Here is a 22,518-nt window from a genome sequence, read left to right as displayed (position 1 = left end):
AAAACATTAATTTAATGATTACATTAAAGTGTTGAGCACTTGTAATGACACATTTCCCAACATTTTGTCACAGATCTATAAAATAAAAGAACACAATAAATCAGGGAATTAAATGCTACTAATGATGTTGAATCATACTAAAATTTGAACCTTCTTATGACTTATCATCATTTAGAATATCAAGCGTTGCATACGAAACACAATTTAATTATTTAAAATAATTCTGTTGTTTTCACAAAATTTTGTTGCAACATGTGGATCACTTATATCATGTTTAAAATGACTGGTTTACCCTTTCCCACTCGAAGCAAATTGAAAATGGCGTTGTGCAAACAGCATAAAACCAGAACAGCCTGCAAGTAACTCGCAGTCTGTTCAGGTTTTATGCTGTTTGCTGCTCACCAGTATCTCAGAGTTGGAACTGAAACCTTTAAAACATGGATCTAGTAAGACATGTTTTGAATTAAATTAAACTTTCTAAGGGACTACAGACGTGTAAAAATATTTTTATAATATACTAGTATACTAGTAGATCTCTAAGTGGTGAAGGGTTAAAATGAAAATCCATAAAGGCTGTCAGGTGAGTGCAGGGGTTTGCTCACGGACGTCTAGCCTAGACGACTAGGGTTCACTGCTCACTGCTTGAAGCATGAGAGTTTGGTTGTCAGTCACAATTCAGGGCAGGTGGGGTTTCCTCCAGTTACTCTGGCTTCCCCCCACAACACAAGACCACACCAAAATTGCAATTATTTCAGTGAAAACTAAATGCTGGACATAATCAGCTATAATTAAAAAGATTGGTCTTTAAATTTATGCGCCTTGTAAATTAATTAGGTAGGAGTGCTGGAACACACTATTGGCCCTCACATAATCAGCACCAGGAACCGAAGGACCTCATGAACTTCAAAACGTACACACACACACAATCCGTATTGCCGAGTGATATATTAAATACCCTTTTATCCCAGAGAATACATGTTTTAGCCGCGCTGTGGACAAATTTTTAGATTATTTTCCTTATCATTATTATAATTTAGCTCTACAGTTCCGTGGTATAAATCTTACAATGCAAGGCTTTAAAAAACACAAATTATCCGAATATATGAATAGGGCCCTTTGAAATACGATAATACATTAATTATCGATGCAAAAACGCGTAAAGCAAATGTTTAATGTAACTAATACACGATGCTAGACATCGGTGTGGGGCGAGATTGTTTATAATGTTGTGCTCAGTGCTTTGATTTTTGAATAGTGTTGTTTGAACTTACTATAATTATTTACCAAATGTTCGTTTTACTATTAACGTTTCTGTATAAAACAAAACAATCGCCAGTGATATTAATTAACTGTAACGGACTTTAGTTCGTTATTATCACACATAATAATGTCAAACAGGACAATCAGAATTTGTCGAACTTGATTGGAAAAACCCTGGGGGAAAACCTGACATTTCGTCGATTGTCCTATTTTCTTTAAACAAATTCCTTTTTTAAAGAGACATAATCCTGACTTGGATTCTCCGCTGTAACACGCAGTAGCAGATGAGGTAAATGTTCCTTTAAAAAATGTTGTTTTGATAATCTTATAGACGGTGTTTTAATCTTGATCTGTTGTGTTTTGCTTATTATTGATTTACTTTCGTTTTCGATGTACATGTATGAGCATCCGTTTATTATAATAAATCCGTACGACGTACACATGTGCACTATTGAATGCACCCTTTATATGTTATGCTTGCAACCGTGCTGATAATATGGCAGAACCATACCTTTCACAATTGTTGAATTAAATAAAACATAATTACATGACCTAAATAATGTTTAATATCGAAAGTAGAACACACCTGAAATCAGGTGATCGTTATAATGACTACAGTTTACATGTAAGTCGGGCAGGATTGACATGATTAATGTTCTTTAGCCTAATTAGGCCGACTTTCCATGCATCCGTGTCCGCGCTCCGGGTCCGCGTTCCGTGTCCCCGACGTTATCTATAGGTCTTTGCTTGCTTACACCGATACCGACATGTCAAGTTATATTGTTGGCAAACGAACATGTGTATTGACGTCTTATTGATAAGTAGGGATTTTATTCTAACAGTGCAATGTCTTTCGTACATGAAAAAAGTTTCGACTGTACAGCAGAAAATTATTTGAAATTGTAAATCACTATAATTTCTTTGATGTTTTGATACTACTTGTTCGTAGCTTTTATTCTTGTATTCATCAATGTTTTATATGTTTAAAAAATAATTAGGGTCGCATATGCTCGCGTTATAAAGGTTAGAACAGCGTCGTTTAAAAAAAATATGCATCGATGCAATCTTTAATGACTTGTTGTTCTGTTGCGTGTGGCGTTCTTTATTGCATGGCCAACTGTATAGTTGTCATACATTATCAACTAACGTATGTTTAATTACAATACTTTCGATATTGAAAATGTTTTTACAGTTTCAATTGGCCTATTTCAATACTCGTTCAGAATTCTGGATATTGCATGACTGTAGTTTCTATTTTTCACATTTTATACTTAGTTTAAAATTATTTGTTTTAGGTCGATTGAATTGCATATTTGAAACGCTCTCGAGTCCGTTTCCTGGGCCTAGAACCAGTACTAGGTGTCTTTTGGGGGAGATCTTAAGAACGCTCCCACAGTGCGGATCGAACCCATGACCACCCGGTCGCTAGGCAGATACCTTATCCATTACACCACAGCGACATTCTTTCTTCGTATTATTTATACTTATGCAATATTTTTTGTTTCCCACATGATAGCAATGGACAACAACCAACATTCATCGGCATTCTCGCTCAGCAACTTCAAAAACAATATTTTAGACGACGATAGCGATGATGACGACGATGACGACAGCGATGCATATGACAACAATGAAAAAGACTTCGGTGAAAGCCGGAATGTGGTCGATCACATGGTGCGTGATAGGGATGGTGATGTGAGACAGCTAGGGCAGGCGCGTTTAAGCCCGGAAATAACTGATGCAAAGCAGACTGCAATGAATGAATTAGGTTGGGAAATGTTATCCTCTATAGGTGAAAAGAGTCATCGTTTGTTTGAAGATGGTATTGCATGTGGTGTCAATGGAAAACGGGAACAAAGATTACAAGAAAATCCAGCAAATTCCGTTGCTTCAAACTCGAGTACTTCTAAAAGGCGACCATACAATAAAAATAAGCTTTCAACAACCAAAAACAACGAAAAAGACGACTTTTCAACAAATTTAAGTCCCATACAAAACATTAAACCGGTCACTGACAGCATCAAAGGAGACATGTCAGCCACGATCGATTTTAATCCTGATTTGACCAGAAAATTTCATCAAGACTATGCAAGTGGACATGAAATTGCCAATGCGAGAAGTCCCTTTACTGGACCAGTTAGTATCGCAATTCCAGCAAAACCTACAAGGACCAATAAAAATGCATCAAAGTCGGACAGAATGAACCCTAAAACCGATGAGGCAACAGTTACTCACACAGCAATGCGGTGGGATATCACAGATGGCGATCTTAAAAAGCTAAGTGCCTATACATTGTTTTCGTCGCATTTAAAGCAGAACCGAAGGACTTTCTCCTGGCATGGATACATACCAGCGGATGCTCCAAATTTCAAACTACCGCAATTGGCGAGTATGTGAATTTTAAATTTGTATGCAATACTTATGTATAAAAATAAACATTACAAAAACTAACTAAAAAACTAAAAGTCTTTTGTTAAATCTCGATTTTTCAAATGTTAAGGTAGCCAATTTTTAGTTTGTTTTCTAGTAGTATTCAAACCGTTATTAACGACAAATTCCGGCATACATTTAACTGTTCGAAATTGCGCAATAGATCGTTTAAGATTTTTTAGCACTTACTGTGTTTGCATGCCAGGTTTAAATAGCAAAATTACATATATGTTTCTGTTCTATGCACTGTAGCCCCATATAAAATCCGCCCGAAATTCAAGCACAAGATGACGATGTTTTTCCCGATTGTACACGTGGCAAAGGTGGCCACAAGCAACGAGATGGACGATGACGTCATTGTGGCTAACCTAACAAGCGTTGGCATTACGCAATACGTGCCGTGCATGCAGTGTTTTGCAAGCGGTGGTTACAGCGGCGGCTCCGATGCCGGAACGACGGGCAACACTTTTTTGCAGAATGGCAAATGTCCAAGTAGGTCATTGTAAATCACGAACAGATACACTTTCATAAGTTTAACGGAGGTTTAGCAAAACAATAATAATGTGATATTTGCGAACCACAAGGGTAACAACAGTCGGTTGTGTATATTAATAGCTGTTCTGTTTTATCAATTTAACTTTATTTCTTTAAGTGTTTAGACTTCGACTTCTTGCTTTATAGTCCATTTATAATCGGTTATGATAAAAATAGCATTTTCGGATTGTTGAAACATTCGTAAGTTCATTCTTTTTGACGTTAAATTCGACAACTTTTATAATTTATTGGCGATTATTCTTGCCTAGAAAGTATTGTCGATATAGCATGTAGTATTATACTTGGCATTTTCTAACCCGGGTTGGTACCACATTGTACATGTACGAATATACGTGTGTTTCTTATTATGATTGTATTGCAATTGTATATGCATTATTTTAGGGTGCGGCGTGTCACTTATATCATCATTGGATGCCGTTAAAGCGTTAAGACGTTTGCAGTCAATGTTCAAAGACGACAACGTGATCGTTCAGGACGTCCGTAACGATGGAAACTGTCTATTTGCGGCGGTGGTGGATCAACTGCGAACGCAGGGCAATGCAGAACACGACATCTACAGTCTTCGAGTGGCCTCCGTAGAGTACCTACGAACTCATCCATTTTCAGTAAATATCCTTCATGTACTATATACTACATGTTATATGCCGAAAGCTTCTCAAATATCTTACATATATACAGTATATACGATAGTATAAGATGCATAAGAAACTAAAGCAATGCTAGATTCCAAAGTACTTACCCAAGAAATGCATTTTTTTAAGTGAATCAGCCGATGGACTACAGTTAAGGTTGTTTTCGAACAATTGTAATGTTACAAAGAAACAAACAGCGAAATCAAAATACAAACAGAATCGAACATATAAAGCAAACTTTCTTACTTGACTGTTCTTTCATTGCCTTGAAATAATCGATCAATGTCTTCAATTTCCAAAGGAAGACGGCACTCGACTTGATGTTTTTCTCGTGGATGAAACATGGGAGGAGTACCTAATGCGCATGTGCAGAGATGGGGAATGGGGCGATCACATGATCTTGAAGTATGTTTTTTTTATACCTGAATGTGTTTATTATTAAGTCTGACAATTCTGGAACTATAAAACAACAAACCATAATTACTCAGTAACTTAAAATATATTTCAGTTTGAAGAAATGTTTTTCCTACTTACATGATAGACGCGGTACAATGTTTTAAACATAAATACTAAACAAACCTCACACTAAATGAACATAGCATGAACAAACATTCAGCTTCTTATCACGGAAATATAAGAAACAACATGTATAAAATAATATTTTTTTCATTATTGAACTGCTTATCGTTTGTTGGTTCACCTATTGATATGTATGGTTGGTGCAATCTTAAATTTTCCATTTTTCAGTTCAATAGCGGAAGTCCTTCATATGCGAGTCATCATTTATGGAGGCATTGCAGATCAGCAAATCACACATATCACACCAAAGACCTGCTCGTGTAAGTCACGCATATCACACCAAAGTCCTGCTCGTGTAAGTCAAATCACACATATCACACCAAAGTCCTGCTCGTGTAAGTTATGCCGCATATCACACCAAAGTCCTGCTCGTGTAAGTTATGCATTCTTCGTTATAAATCAAGTTAATTCTGCAGCAATAAGAGGTCAAGTGGGACTGTGTCGCATGCCGCACAATTTAACTTGAAAATTGTGGGGGATGGGGGTGAAAAGTGAGGCTTTACAAAAACGATATTCGGCTACAGCTACAGTCTATACCAGTACTTGCCGAACAATAATTTTTTTCCCATCGAGCGTTATTAAAATTATTGTGAATCTGTTGCTTACTTAATGAATAAGTATCGGAAGATGATCCGATTGAAAATTCATAAATATGTAGGTAGCGGTAACTCATTGTATTTTTAATTACTTCGGAAATCGATATTATGTTCACGTGTAAAAGCTCTTGTATTATTTGAGCTTTTTTTTCCGACCCGCTCCTGTTCGTATTCTTTTAAAATGATTAAATAACTATTTTGCAGTCGGATCAATTAGAGGGGACATCCGTATTGCTCATCTGGTCGAATCCCACTATGTGAGTCTCCGAGCGCAAGACTGGATAAAGAAACTAGGTATTTAATTCTAGTACATCGCGTAGACTAGATGTTTTTATGAATATTTATTAGATATCTATATTTTATATATAAAATTCTGTCAATCATATTTACAGTCACTATGTAGACTTTTATTATTGCTAAGAATGTTTGATTTATGATTTGGGTCGCGTTGCAAGATATCATGGATTAATCTATTAGTTAATTGTTGATTTTATTTAAAATAAATAATAACATTCTTTACTCTGAATTTCCAGATTCTCATCAAGATAATTGGCGAGATAACCAATTAGATGACACTGGTGAACATACAATCTTTCCTCTTATTCATTTCGACATAATGACGAAGATCGTCGTGTTGTGCGATTATTTGCACAGCTTAACACCGTCACTAGCTCGAAAGTTTACACCCCCGTATGCACCCTCGCAAACTGCTACAATACAGCTTGTCGGCGACTTCATCTGTGAAGCACTACCCATAGCATATTCAGGAGGCTTTTTTGAAAGCATGTCATTGAGTCACTTCTTTTCACGTGATACGTGTAGATCCAATGAAAAACTAATGCCTGTTCTATTTGTTCCTCACGACTCTCGGGCAAAGTTTGACAACATGGACGCATTTATGAAAGATGTTTTTGTTGTCGGCAACGCATCAGAAAGTCGAATAAAATTAATGCCAATAAATCCATCATTATGGCCAGCTCAAACAAGAAAAATACACGGTATTAGGTACCTGAAGACGTTCAAACTTACCAACGATGTTATACCCGAAAACTGCAGACCGCAGCTATTGCAAGCGTCAGATATGGCCGGGTTAAATGCGAAATGCATACTTGCTTTCAATTGTGAATGGCCAGATTGCGCGATAGAATGGGTGACAAGAACCCGATCAAGCGATTTTCCCAATGACCATATTAAGCAGAATATTTACATGACTGGTTGCTATATTGTACCACTGTTGAGCCAACCTGAAAATAACGAACTCCTCGGAGATTGCTTTACAGATTTCGATGCTGACAATGATGATAATACTCACTGGTGCATGTCGTTTGCAGTTTCTGAACGTGAACTTTTCAGGAATATGTCTCGAATACAGAATTGCTGCTTTCTACTTTTTCGAGTCATTGTGGAACAAGCGGTTAACGGTCGTACCCTACCGTCCTCTGTCACAAAACATATATTTTTGTATGCATGTGAAAACTTTCCGCAAACTGATTGGAAAATGAAAACAGGTCAATGTTTGTTGATATTGCTAAGAAATATTGCAAATGCATTCAGTGTGGGGTTTTTGGCGCACTATTTTATTTCAACTAGGAACATGCTCCATGGCCTTTCGCCGTCTGTTCTACTGGAAGTTGCTACAGAACTTAAGAAAAGCTGGACTCGCCCAGTCGTTGCACTGCAACAAGCTCTAGAGACTTTGAACATCGCTAGTTCCGATATAGGACCGGCCCTTAGATTTGCTACTGGCTGACATGCCCGACTTAGTAGCGCTCCGCAATACAGAAAAGTCGTTTGCTAAGTCCTATTATCCGTCGTACGGATACGCTATTCAGATAATGGTGCTAAATGGAGAATATTCAAATGCGTTCACAGCACTTCAGGACATTAAAACGCTGTTCGAAAATGTGTTTGCCAGATCCACCGACATTGTCTCACTATTCCAATCAGTACTTACAGGGATCGACACATGTAAGAAATGGGTATTTGCATTGTTCATAGATATGAGCTTGGGAACGAAGATTTCTAACAGACATATTTAGTTATCAGTCGTGTCTTCATATTACTGAGGTATTTGGACCAACTGCAACGGAGCTTCTGATAGATACCATCATCCCAGAGGGAGCAGGTATTGAGAAAGGCAATTTTAAATACGCAGAAGAAGTTGCAGATGCATTGAAACAGCTTAACAAACATTCCGCTTCCATTGAGGTCTTGGCATACTATCTAGCACAATATGCTACATATGCAGGAGGGAATTTTGTGATTCCTATTCATGACGAATCCGTTCTCAGAGAAATAATGCCGATTGTCTATGGAGGGATGAAACCTTCTGGAGGGATCATGCAACATGGTTCGGAATACGTTACGTCAACGGCTGTTGCAATGTACTTGTGCGGCATATATGTTAGGCTATTCGAGAATTGCCTGACAAGTGGTATGCTTGATGCGTACCGCCCCTTGTTTCCGAACTACCAAGCCCTAGCCAAACTTGGATTAAGTTCGGCGTGTTACCAAAATGAACGTGTTATGGAAAATTACTTGAGGATGGGTAAGTATTCGCCGGAATCCATGTGGTCAAGATTAATGGGTACCGATTCACAGGACCTGTATATGGACTATGAAGGACATGATGATGCAAACGAGTTTTATTAGATTTAAGGACTAATGCGATTATATGTGTGTTCATGAACACGTATTGTGTGTGTGCGCGTGATGTGCGGGTGCACAGTGTGAGTGTGTTTGTGTGTAAGTGTTGCGATTATTTGAATGTGGCAGTAAAAGATAACAAATGCAAGTCCGTGCGCTTATTTCCGTTAGGTTTCTTTGTTTTTGCAGAAAAAAAATCAACAGGCTGATTAGATGGTATTGGAAAACAAGGAATCCGGTTATGGTACCCTAACTCTTTCCGAAGAGGCCCCTTGTATCTTTTACGTTCTCGGTTTTAAGCCACCGCCGCACGCGATATTTCATAGGTTTTGTCATCAGAACACGCTAGTTGAGTTGAGAACAATATTGATATCAAAGAAGCTAGCCTTACCATTAAATAATTGTTTAATGATATATAAATATGGCTGTAGATGTTTTTTTTATCTTATCGTGGAATTTATGCTAACTTGCATTTTGATTGCTACCAAAATTTTCCAATTTGCAACTTAAAGTCTCTGTAACGCTCAAAATCAACGAAAATTTCGTAAAGTATTTCGTAAAATAAAGTTAACACCTAAACAATCAGTGTGCCTTATAGCAATAGCCACAATTTCAACGCTGGATGTGGTATGATTACATAGACTTTTCGTAGATACAAAATGCTCGTTTTTATTTATTTGTGTCAACAATAAATTTCATTTCAATTTACCGCGAATATATCTATTCATACGACACAGGAACACAATGTTAGTGTCCATGTGTCGTATGAATAGATATCGTTGTGGGAAATTAAAATGGAAAAACAACAAGCATATTGTATCTATAAACATCTATTTTATCAGACCACATCTGGTGTTGAAATTTCGGCAATTGCCATAAGGAACACTGATTTTTAATTGGTTATTTTATTTTACGAAATATTGTACGAAATTTTCGTTGATTTTGAGTAGTAATGTACCTTTAAATAGAAACAGAAATGATACAGCAGGTTTGAATCTCGTGGTGCTTTTGTCTTGTGTATTCAAGTAAATGGACTATCGTGTTGTTTACAGAAATGCTCAGAGAAAAGTTAATCAAATTTGAACCTAGGAATAAACTGTCGTTCCATCTTTAAACATGTACACTTTTGTTTGTATTTATTATTCGTCACATTTATTTAAATGCTTATTTCGTATGGAGTTTGTACTATGTCACATTTATTCACTGCCCTTTTCTGTATGTATTGTGTATCATATTTATTTACATGAACATATGCCTTAAAAATTAAAGGGACTTTTTCACATTTTGGTAAATTGACAAAATTAAAATAAAATGTTTCAGATTCGCAAATTTCGTTGTAAAATGATATTTGTGAGTAAACAGTAAAAAATACTATTTACCATGCTCTAAAATATCCATAAAATGCGTTATTCGACGATTTAAAAACCTGAAAATTATCAAGCGTAGCAACGCGAAACGATTGAATAATTTGGAGAGTTCTGTTGTTGTCTTTATATTTTGTGACACTACGAGGATGCCTAATATGAAGTATAAAATACTTGAATTTTTGTAATGAGCACGGATGGCCGAGTGGTCTAAGAGTCAGGCTTTTACTGTAGGGATCAGATGTATGAGCCCAGTTGAGAGTTACATTTTTTCTTTGTTTAAATTTATCCTTGTTTTTTTTTACTGGAGCTTTTATAGATACAATGTTTAAATTTACCAATAACAACTAAAAAAGCATTAATGACAAGCTTCAATACGTAATAAAATCTGTTAAAAGGTCCCTTTAAGAAACATGACGCCCGCCTGAATGATGAAGGTATTAAACGTATGTGCCAAAAAATGAATAATTATTACACACTTTGCATGATAATTTAAATAAGGCATATTTCTTTGACTCGAATCAACATCCGCACCTGCGCACATTTATCGATTCCAGTATTTTGAGGAAAAATGCCACACAACTCAGTTGATAAGATGTTCTAAACCTACACTAGAAAACTTACGTTATCATGTCCGTTAACCATATGATATATGCAATAACGGATTGTTTATGCATAAATTTCATTAAACATATGAATTACTTAAAAAAAACAACTTATAGCTAGAAACCAAAAAGCTGCAGTAATTATCTTCCTTTCAATTCTGCATTAACTTTTATACAATTCAAACATACATAAAAATTATATTTTAAATGATGTATAAAATGTACTACCAACGCATTGTTTTGATTGCTTTTATCACCTTTCTACAAAACATAGATGATTTGTCATTCACGTAAATTAGCGGAAATGTTATAAAGCTTGTTATAAAAAAAACATTTGTTACAGTGTGTAAACAAAAAAACGTGTTCTTAATTGCCTGCATTTTAATGGTTTCCAACATAGAAGTCGCACCATCCAAAATAGTTCATTTCTTTGCATTGAACAGAAAAATGGTATGTTAATTAATTTGTTTTCGGCTCGTAAAATAAAGATTGACTCTTAAGTTTGTAAGTTTAATGTGTGAGTTTAATTTGAAACTGGTATTCGAAATTTGAGTAATTGTTCATGGTTGTGAATGCATTTCCGAAAGTGGGTTTAACAGTTTCTAAAAATAACTATTCTGAAATACCGAAACTTTCAGTGACCTGTACTTCCTGTTAACAGAAACGCGGTGAAACGTTTCTCTAAAAAGCAATTTTAGATTATTTCTCACCAATGTAGCCCTCAACTGATAATATTCCGTTGAATTAAAAGCATGGCTGCCGGGAGTTTTGTTTTTATTAAATGGGCAAGTCGAAGACTTTTAACATATTTTTATTCGGTTTCCCCACCCCATGGTTTTCGATTCCATTCTACCGGTTCTATTCTCTCACACTAGTGAAGGAACTTTAAGAAAAGGATTTTGGCTGCGAGTTTTAGAAGAATTATCACCCCTTTTCCGATCTGGATTATGTAGACCCAAACTTATTCTATATCAACTCCTATTGAACTACTTGCTGGATCACGCAAACATTCACAGTTTAATAACCTAATGGCTACGACAAGTTTTGGAAGAATTATGACGCCCAAATGTGTGTGTTTTCAACCCTTTCTTTACTAATTGATAGATTTCACTCAATCTTACACAGTTGACTGACCTAAACGTGTAGATGATAATGACGAAATGTATATTATATATAGTATATTTGTACAATCTTGCACCGTCTATAGAAAATTTCAATTTTTATATGAGACACTTCTATTTTGATTACATCACACAAAAATATAACATTTCGTTAATTTATTCTTTACCAAATGGCGGTTTGATGGTTATTGTCTAGTGAATTTTAGTAAGCGCTTTGTCAATAGATGTGTTAATTAACCCATTTATGCCTAGCGTCCTGAAAAAAGGACTTTGCAAACAGCGGGTCTGTGCTGTTTGCTTAAAGGAATTTCTGTAAGAAATATTCTAAATATAGAAATAGGTATACCAGACATCCCTAATTTTAGAAATAAATTGATCCAATTTAGAAGGATGGGAGAGTCCACTAGGCATAAATGGGTTAAAAGAATGACTGAGGAGCGTCAGTAGTAAATCCTCGACATGAAACCGGAACAAACTGATCCAATATACACATGTCCACTTACTGGGATGCTGTGTACCATTAGTCATACTACTATGTGGCGATGTCATTCATTCCGAGATGTTGGGATATACACTTGGTGCATTGTGAAACATGTGAAATAGTTTAAACAAGAAAGTTTGTTCTTCGGAGATCACGTTTAAGGAATAATCAAATGGAGTAAACAACTTTTTCTTTTGTTCTTTCACTTTAATAACGAATTTACTTTTTTAAATTAGTTTTATTATCATATTGTTATCAGAGTTTTATCGACCAGTTAGAGGTTTAGCCGAGCCTCACACTTACCGCATAATTACTCACAAAACAAACGCGCCTTTAAAACGAGTTTAATATAATGTACATATGAAGCGAACATATGAAAACACGAATGACAAAACTTGACTCGTGAATCGAGTACTACAAACATAACATAAGTGTGTTTGTGTCGTTAGTATCGGAAATTTTATTAAAACAATTATGGAATAGGTTTTACAATTATAAGTATACAAAGAAATATGTTACATCTATTAACGATAAAGAGCTATGAAGATAGCAATCTATCTACAGAAATTGTCAAACAAGCTATGTGTAACAAAGATCGTAAATATGTTTAATCTACGGAACAAAACAAAAGCAAAAAAAAAACAACAACGTTTGAGTAGCTTCGTCAGTAGTCAGTACTTCTCCGAAACAAGTACATTAAAACAGTTTTCCTTATTCATCTTAACTCGATTGAGAGGGTCATCCAAGGGTGTAGCTTCCTTTAGACATTATATGACCATGTCTTTACAGTTTTTGTTATGAGATGAAATAATGACAAAAATGCAACAAGAACAAATATGTAATTGAACTTTTATGATAATAAGGAGTTACAAAACGACACAAATGTATAATTTGTATTGACTTTTTTGATCGCACAAAATTAAATGGTGTTTACTGATAATTGTAAATAATATACAGTGGCATTTGAAATGGACAAAGTCGTGGCGTAGTTGTAAAGAGCGGTGTTAACACACAGACGTTCGTTCTTTATGGCGAAAAGTCCCGAATTTTTTTAGAAAAAGGGTAAAATATTCATATAAGCAGAAATGTAAGTTGATATTATTTTCAGAATTTTTGGTGTAGGGTAAAATACACAATAACATATGTCTGTATGTTTTCCCTTATATATACTGTTAGTGTGCAAATCGTAAACAGTAGCGTAATGTTGCGCAGTCATTCAAGTATTCCCATACTGTTTTAAATCCATGCTACGCCCTGCTACTCATATTCTTGTAAATGGATTATGTTTAGATGTGTCGCGTAACTAAAGCCGTCACAGTTATTGTTTAGAGGGTGTTACACTTGAAATAGTTGCTCGCGGACGTTGGGATATTGCATGTCGTTTCGAGCTTCATAAATATCAAGTAACACATAATATGAAACAAGCACAGCTTGGACAAGATTACACATCGATAGCCATAGAGCTTTTCAACATTGAAATCTGAAAACAATACAGATAGTTTTAATGCGAAATGACGTGTTGCAAGATAAGATTACATTGGCGGAATACATCATCAAGCAATATTTAAACAACTATTGAAAACATTTAATATTCATTAAAACAAATTCACCGGTATTATGAATTCGGGAACATAATTAAACTAATATAATGTTTTTCTCCCTTTTTTTAAACTGATGATGCACCGTTACTCATCGAAGAGTTTCGAGCTTTCGGTTACGTACTTATAATAATGTGGTGTACTATAAGTGCAGCTCGGAACACGTGAGTCATGGAAACGGAATTGTCTGTGCCAAGTGTGTTTAAAATCCCAGCAAATTATTTATAAATTGTTAACCAGCATGGATGTAGCTTCAGTTTTAGCATTGTCTAGGTCGTTTAAAAATAACATTTTGGACGACGATGATGACAGCATTGGAGATTACGTAGATGACGAAACTGGTGTCACCAACAAAGACAAAGATTTTGACTGGAATCTGTTTTCTCGTACTGGACATATATCATTAGATGAACCTTTTACATCGGGTATAAACGGAAAGCCAAATTATAGCACCATCCAAGATTCAGCGGTAACTGGTGCAACATATATAAGTGCTCAATCACAAGAGGGAGACCCAAATATTCAAACAACTGAAATTCGTCAAGACCACGGAACTTGTAATGCACATAATGTTATGAAAAGTAGTCATAAAAAGAGAGATGTGAAAACAAAAACAACACTTACCCCAAAACGGTCGGATGGAAATACGTCGTTCTCAAAAACAACAAAAACCGATGCACATTCCGGTTTATCGAGAGATTTTAAGTGGGTTCTCACAGATGACGACATACATGAGTTGAGAGCCTATACAGGTCGTCCACCGCATGCTAAGCAGAATCGAATGGTCCTTTCCTGGGACCGAGATATTCCATCTGATCTCTCAAATTTTAAATTACCTCCATTGGACGGTAAGCGATTTGACGTTCTACTCTGCATAAAAATAACAAACATTTTGTTCTCATTATTCTAGCACGACATGTCAAAATAATAAAAAGGAACTATTTTGGATGCAAATTATTTACCGGTACTAAAGGATGGTTTTATAATATTTTAGAATCATGCATATGTGTTTCAGAAGCATCGATGATTCGACCGCAATCGACGTTCAAAACGCCTTTGTTTGTGCCGTTATTCCTTGTCGCTAAACTTGTGAATGCCGAAGACACAGATGACGTTATTCGAGGTATCATAAAGAGCGTCGGTTTAACCGAATACGTTCCATGTATGCAGTGTTACGGTAGCAGCGCCCATAACAACCTTTCTGCAGACGGATGGAATCGAGAGGTTACACAAAATGGCAAATGCCAACGTAAGCAAAAATCTATTATTTCATATTGTGTAACTAGTGAAACTCCTATTATAATTTTCATGAGGAATGTACAAGTAAAATAATAATGGATTTCAAGATTTTCAGATAGTCTCTTTATATGTCGTAATATAATGCAACCTTTGTCAATTACAAGCATATTTCATGGACTCGTTTAATGAAGTTTCATGTCCGGTTATATGACTAAAGCATGTAATGCTGATCTTCAAACACATACACGAAATAGGGTAAACATCATACACGAAATAGGGTAAACATGATACACGAAATAGGGTAAACATAAATGCAAATGCATCAGATAACAAAAAAGAACAAGTGAAAATACAAAAATGCTATTAAATGTTATGCATTTTTGACAAATATATGACTAAACGTGAGAATGCAATTATTGTATGAAAAAGGTCGCTCTGTTTTAACAAAGTTTAACGAATATTAAAAATCGACATTATAAAATAGAGAACATAGAACTACGGTACTCGGATCCGACTGGTGTTAAATCATTTTTAACATGTTTTTAACCAATGCTTATGAGAAGTAAACGAGTATGCGTCACTTTGTAAATATATCGGCTTGCAATATATTTGTATGTCTATATTCAGATGCAATGATTGTTTGAATGAAAGAAGCGTATGAATCATGTATAAAGCGATTTATTTGCACGTTATGCGCTATATTTTAGGATGTAGAGGTTCGTTGCTGTCATCCTTAGCTGTATTCAAATCATTAATACGCCTTAAAAAGATATTCCAAGACGACAACTTGATCGTGGAAGACGTCCGTAACGACGGCAACTGTCTATTTGCGGCGGTGGTGGATCAGTTGAGAACACAGGGCAATGCAGAACACGACATCTACAGTCTCCGGAAGGCCTCCGTAGAGTACTTACGAACTCATCCTTATGCGGTAAATATCGTGTGAAACGCCCTTACCCGTATTTTGTAACCGTTTTGCTGTGTTTCAGACTTATTACAGTACGTGTCATGACACCACGAAAACAAATAGAACAACAATGTATTTCATCATACGTTGCTCTTTATTTAATAAAAAACGACTTTCGTTGACATGTTCAATAAAAAAATAAAATTAATTATTATCCCCACGCTTTTCGGAGAAAAAGTGGGGATTATGCGTCCGTCCGTCCTGGCCACTATCTCCTCCTACACTATAAGCACTAGAACCTTGAAACTTACACACATGGTAGCTATGAGCATATGTGCGACGGTGCACTATTTGCAATTTTGATCTGACTCCTTGGTCAAAAGTTATGGGGGTTGGGGCGGGGCCGGTCCAGAGATTTTCACTCATTGTTTTAGGTTATTTTACATTAACTTCTTCATTTCTTCACGGATTTACTGCTACATTGATACTGAACATCTCTTACGACAATACGGTCAATCTCAACTATACATGACCCCATTACCAACCCTGGGGCGCCCCTGGGTCAAACATCATACATGCGGCGAGGGGATACGCGTCGGCCTCTGCTGCGCCATTTCTAGTTAACCCTTTTAGCGCTGGAACCGGATTTTAAAAGCCTCTGCAAACAGTTTGGATCCAGATGAGACGCCACAAAACGTGGCGTCTCATCAGGATCCAAACTGTTTGCTATTCTGATAGTATTCTTTGAAAAAAAATCGAAGAAAATGCTTATTTTAGAAATTCAGCAGACGACATTTAAGCAGACGACAAATTTCCCAGCATGCAAAGGGTTAATTAACAGATATGTTTCTTTCTGTAGAGTGATGGGACTCGACTTGATGCCTTTCTCGTGGACGAAACGTTGGAACATTATCTTCTGCGCATGTGTAGGGATGGCGAATGGGGCGATCACATGATCTTGAAGTATGGTGTTTTATTTTAAATTTTAATTCCACACTGTTTGTTTCGTGACAAATACGTGTCTCCACATATAGCATCAACGTTTATTTTGTTTATACGTTTACGCTTTTTTATCTGAGATTTATTTATTATAAAATGACAGGACTTTCAACGAGCATAAACTTAAGTCAATTTCATGTATAATAACCCATTAAATTTGCTTTCAAATACATTATCCTATTTTTCAGCGCTATTGCAGAGATTCTTCAAATGAACATCATCATCTATGGTGGAATTGCCGAACAACAAACAACTCGTATCGTACCAAAATCTTGCCCAGGTTTGGTGCCGATTGAGTACTAGTAGATTTACGTAACTTATCTGTAATACATCAGTGTATTGTGCTATTACTAGTATTTATCGTCTTATATAATACATTTTCTCATTCTCGATATGTACGTTTTTGTTTCTGTCGTAAGTGCCCATCGACATTAATAATTGTGTCAAGTTTTCGACGGATTAAGTTCTTTGGTAACTTTACTTCCTTAACTAACAACTGTAAAGTATAAATTGCTCTTTCAAAATCGAGATGTATTCACAGAAAACAGGAAACTATTTACTATTGTTTTCTTGAGTGTGTTCTTTAAACCTGTTCTTCACATCTGATCATGTAGATTGCATTTAAAACATAATGTTTAAAATGCGAAATATACCGATATTTTAATATTCCAGTTTAAATTTAACATGTTTTACATGTTACATTTAATTTATTACCATTCATATATTATACAGATGAGGCGATCAAAGGTGATGTCCGTATTGCTCATCTGCTCGAATCCCACTATGTGAGTCTCCGAGCGCAAGACTGGATGCAGAAACTGGGTAATATCATACGATATATTTAACATGGCCCTCATGAATATTCCGTCGAAATACGAAGCCAAAATGATTACTTAAGGCACTTCATATTGTACTTTATTGATATGGATATGTTAAAGGGGCCTTTTCACGTTTTGGTAAATTGACAAAATTAAAAAAAGTTGTTTCAGATTCGCAAATTTTCGTTTTAGTTATGATATGAGTGAGGAAACAGTAATACTGAATATTTACCATTCTCTTAAATATCCATTAAACGCATCTTTTTACGATTTCAAAACCTGAAAATTAAGCGGTAGACTTTTACTCCAAGACTCCAGGGGTCAGTGGTTCGAACCCAGTTGAAGTCTACATTTAAAAAAAAAAATGTTATTCTTGTTTTTTTTTTACTGGAGCTTTTTATATCCAATGTTTAGATTTATCAATGTCAAGCATTTAATTGCATACACATGCCAAAATCTGTGAAAAGGCCCCTTTAAGACACCTTTATATAATCCTTTAAGACACCTTTATATAATCATGTATAGAACGGCTGCAATTTACCTTAACCGATAGCATAGTGGCAACTGCGAGGCCTCTACATGTTTTTTTTTCGAAAGCGAATTTGAATAAGAAAAAATATGTTTATAATCCTAATTACGTTTACACGTGAGGTCCACATTTTGGGGTAATGTGTAAGAATCCGAACGGATATTATTATGTTTTGTAAAATGAATATTGTGTTCTTGATTTTAATTTAATATTAACGCTTTGGAATCATTTATTAATGCTGTCATATAAGTGATCAAATAAGATGGAAATCAAACGTATTTAAAATATAACATAAATATCTGGTTCAATTAACTAGAAAATCCTTATATTATTATTTTTATTTGCGCGTACATAAATACCCGATCTTTCAAGACATTATATAATCATGATCAAACTTGAAATTAAAATGCACATTCGTTGAATTGATATTTCCCGCAGAATAAACTTTGTTTATGGATCGGTGCAAATCCTTGATATACAGTATACTCATTAAGTGTAGGGTAATAATAAATAGGTAATAATTTAGTGTATTGTTATTGTTTTTATGAACTGCAATTCTACTCATTGATATATCAATACACCCATGACGTTTCATTTTGAAATTATGAAGCGTATCTAAGATATAGCCTTGAAAAGTTACATCATACAAAAACAACAAAGGACAATAACTCTAAGTTCAGAAAGTGCAGGGTTATGGTTCGTGTACATGACACTTCTTCCTATTGATTTATACACGCCCATAAAGTTTCATTTTGAAATGTTGATAAAGCCCTGAAAAGTGTCATAATACAAAAACATCAACGGGCAATAACTTTTATTTAAGAAAGTGAAGAGTAATGGTACTTAAGCATGGCACTTCTCCTCATTAATATCAATACACCCATGAAGTTTCATGTTGAAATCTTGCATGGTATCTGAAATAAAGCCCAAAATATATACATCATACAAAAACAAACAAAAACAAAGGGCAATTACTCTTATTAAAGGAAGTTAATTGATATTGTTCTTGTGCGTGTTACTTGTCCTCATTGATATCTATACGCCTATGAAGTTTCATGTTGATATCATATATAGTTACTGAGCTATAGCACTAAAAAGTTTCGTGACAGAAGGACGGACGGACGGACAAGCCCAATTCTATATCCCTCCGCCTTTTACGAGAGATAAAAACACTTTTTCTTTTTTATGTTATGCTATATGGTATTTTTTACAGTTATAAAGGCAATCCATCAAAGTGAAGAATAAAGAATGTTATACATGAAATGTATTCTGCATTTCACTTATTGGCTTAAAAAGCTGTTTTTATGACCTGTTTGAATTGTAGATTCACAAAATGGCGACAACCGTGAAATCACGCATGACGTCCCGAAGGAAAAGACCAACTTCTCAATCATGCATTTTGATATGATCGTGAGCATGCTTATACAGTGCGAGTATTTGCAAAGTTTGACGCCAACCCAGGCGCAGCGATTGAAACCTCCTTACCAAATAAATAAGGACGCCTACATACAAATTGTCGGGGACTTCATTTCTGAGGTAATGACGGTGCCATATGTAGCGTCTATGTTTGAAGGAACGTCTATCAGTCATTTCTTCTCAAATTACCACGATAGAGCTGACGAAAAGATTATGCCGATTTTCTATATTCCTCACGACACACTTGCTCAGTTTAATCACCTTGAAGCGAACAGAAAAGGTGTGGTCATTACCGGTGATGCATCCCAAAGTCGAATACAGTTGAGACCAATACACCTTTCCTTATGGAAATGCCTCCTAAGGAAATCTCAAGAAGTTGCATACATAAAGACTTTCGAGCTTTCCGTTGATGTTTTGCATGAAGCGTACAAGTCACTGATTGTCTCGGTATGTCGCAACGCCGGATTGAAAGCAACGTGCATCATAGCCTTTAATTGTGAATGGCCCGAATGCGCCCTAGAATGGGTTTCCAGGAGCAGACCAAGTAATTTTCCCAGCGACAAGATTATCAATAGCATTTACAGTAATGGCTGTAATGTGGTACCGTATTTAAGCCAGCCGGTTAACAACGAACTCCTCGGTGATTGTTTATCAGAGTCAAAACATGATAGTGACACCCACTGGTGTATTTCATTTGCTATTTCAGAACGTGTTCTTTTCCAGGTTTTGTCACGGGAACACAAATGTTGTTTTATGATATTCAGAACAATTGTGGAACAGGCAATCCATCGACATAACTTGCCATCATCAATCACAAAGAGCGTATTCTTTTATGCATGTGAGAACCTTCCGGAAACATACTGGAACATGAAAGCAGGGCAATGTTTGCTGATGTTGCTGAGAAATATAGCAAACGCATTCAGCGTTGGAATGTTAGCTCATTATTTTATTTCTACGAGAAACATGTTACACGGTCTTTCATTGCCTGTTCTACAAGAGTGTGCACTGGAACTAAACAAATGTTGGACTTGTCCAATAGCAGCTTTAGATCATGCTCTGGAGACGCTAAACATAAAAAGTTCAGATTTTCAACCGGTACTGGATATGATACTTGATGACATACCAGAGTTTATTGCTCGTCCAGACGCCGCAAGATCGTTTGTGAACTGCTTTTACCCGTCGCATGGATACCTTATCCAAATGATGGTAACAGATCGGAAGTACGAACAGGCGGTCTCAATGCTACAAGCTGTAAAAATGCATTTTGAAAATGTCTTTGCAAGACCAACGGACATACATTCGTTATTCAAATCTGTTCTTAGCGGAACAGACATGTGTACAAAATGGGTGTTTGCATTTTTCACGGATCTTCGATTAGGAACGCGGATTGCAGCCAGTATATGCAGTGATCAGGCATCGCTCCATATATCAGAGGTATTCGGACCAAGAGCGACAGAGCTACTGATAGATACCCATATACCGGAAGACGCAGGAATTGAGAATGGCAATTTGCTCTATGCTGAAGAAGTCTCAAATGTTTTGAGGCAACTAAAGAAAGACAACGCGTTCATTGTCGCACTTACGTACTATTTGGAGCGCTATAGCGAGCATGCCGGTGACAGTTTGGTGATACCAGCAAGAGGCGATTATGCTCTCAGTAATACTACAATGTCGAGTGGCATGGTGCCACTGGTGCATTCAGGAAAAACGATCTATGTGCCTGCGTACATAGTAAAAACTCTTATCTTCAGAGTGGATCTATTACATGTCGATCTATATAATCGTTGTTTAGCAGTCCGCATGCTGGATGAATACCGACCCTTGTTTCCCACCTACCAAGCTATAGCTAAGCTTGGATTGAGTGACATGGCTACCCGAAATGAACAGGTTATGGGACTCACTTTGGGGAAAGATGAGTTATTTTCGTCCAGACTAATGGAGCCCCATTTCATCGACCAGTATATGGACGGCCGCGAACTCAATGACATTATTGTCTAACTAAATGATAGAATAGACAACACTATGTTACGCGATAACCAAAGAGAGGTGCTGCGATTTATTTTTAACATTGAGAGCATTTTGTATAGATAGCGTGCCATCTCTTATATCCATATAATGTGATTTATCAAACATTAATCATTACTTCTATTGTTGAATACGAATGGTATGCTAATTTAATTAATCTTACTGAAACTTTCGTTACAGTTACCACTTTATTTCTGAAGGAAGTGCGTGCATCAGCACGGGATATTTACCGTTTGTGTATGCTATATAATACTGCTAGTTAATCGTTTAAGTACATGTCCAATTACCTATGAGAATGTATGTTTGCCTTGCAAACTGCACAATATTGTATCTTTTTACCACTGTTATAGAAAACAACCGCCCATGACTTTGCCATATGATCTTCTGTCTTGTATTAAATTCGTTACTTTATTATTATAATGTTTATATCCTACTAAAATAAAACAAGTTTCTATATTTGCCTATCGCACATAAACGAACGACGTGTTAGTAAGTAAGACATGTAATCGAATCCACGACTCCTGTCGTCAGCATGGTTTCAGAAGAACACGGATCCGCTCTGACACTTGTTGTGTTATTAAACGTTTTTGTTCATGGATATCAATAGTATGATGAATTAAAGAAATGAGTCACTTCGCACAGGCTAATCAGGGACGACACTGTCCGTTATAATTATATTTTTCGTTTAAATAAAGCCTCTTTTTGAAAAAATCCATTT

At 36.0% G+C, this 22,518-nt stretch overlaps 1 protein-coding gene across 2 annotated transcripts; it reads left to right on the top strand.

Annotated features, from left to right (window-relative positions):
• Positions 1-708: 708 nt before the first annotated feature.
• LOC127859479 (uncharacterized) lies at positions 709-22,256 on the top strand. Of its 2 annotated transcripts, XM_052396924.1 has the most exons (8): positions 709-1,549; positions 2,777-3,649; positions 3,943-4,182; positions 4,627-4,850; positions 5,179-5,282; positions 17,201-17,292; positions 17,745-17,834; positions 19,684-22,256. In XM_052396924.1, exons 2-8 carry the CDS (start codon positions 2,779-2,781, stop codon positions 21,771-21,773), a joined length of 3,711 nt encoding a protein of 1,236 aa, XP_052252884.1. In that variant the 5' UTR covers positions 709-1,549; positions 2,777-2,778; the 3' UTR covers positions 21,774-22,256. The 2 variants fall into 2 exon arrangements, with proteins under 2 accessions (XP_052252884.1, XP_052252885.1); XM_052396925.1 differs by lacking the exons at positions 709-1,549; positions 2,777-3,649; positions 3,943-4,182; positions 4,627-4,850; positions 5,179-5,282 and adding exons at positions 12,965-14,715; positions 14,883-15,116; positions 15,814-16,037; positions 16,873-16,976.
• Positions 22,257-22,518: the final 262 nt, after the last annotated feature.

The sequence above is a fragment of the Dreissena polymorpha genome, chromosome 15 (genome assembly GCF_020536995.1).
Source record: "Dreissena polymorpha isolate Duluth1 chromosome 15, UMN_Dpol_1.0, whole genome shotgun sequence".
NCBI lineage: Eukaryota > Metazoa > Mollusca > Bivalvia > Myida > Dreissenidae > Dreissena > Dreissena polymorpha.
This window is presented reverse-complemented; position numbering and strand designations above follow the sequence as displayed.

Excerpts from the sequence above, each read along its gene's own strand:
- LOC127859479 (XM_052396924.1), top strand. The coding sequence starts at position 2,779 with ATGGACAACAACCAACATTCATCGGCATTCTCGCTCAGCAACTTCAAA. Across the intron at positions 3,650-3,942 it reads CAAACTACCGCAATTGGCGA|CCCCATATAAAATCCGCCCG; the intron begins GTATGTGAATTT and ends TATGCACTGTAG. Across the intron at positions 5,283-17,200 it reads GGCGATCACATGATCTTGAA|CGCTATTGCAGAGATTCTTC; the intron begins GTATGTTTTTTT and ends CCTATTTTTCAG.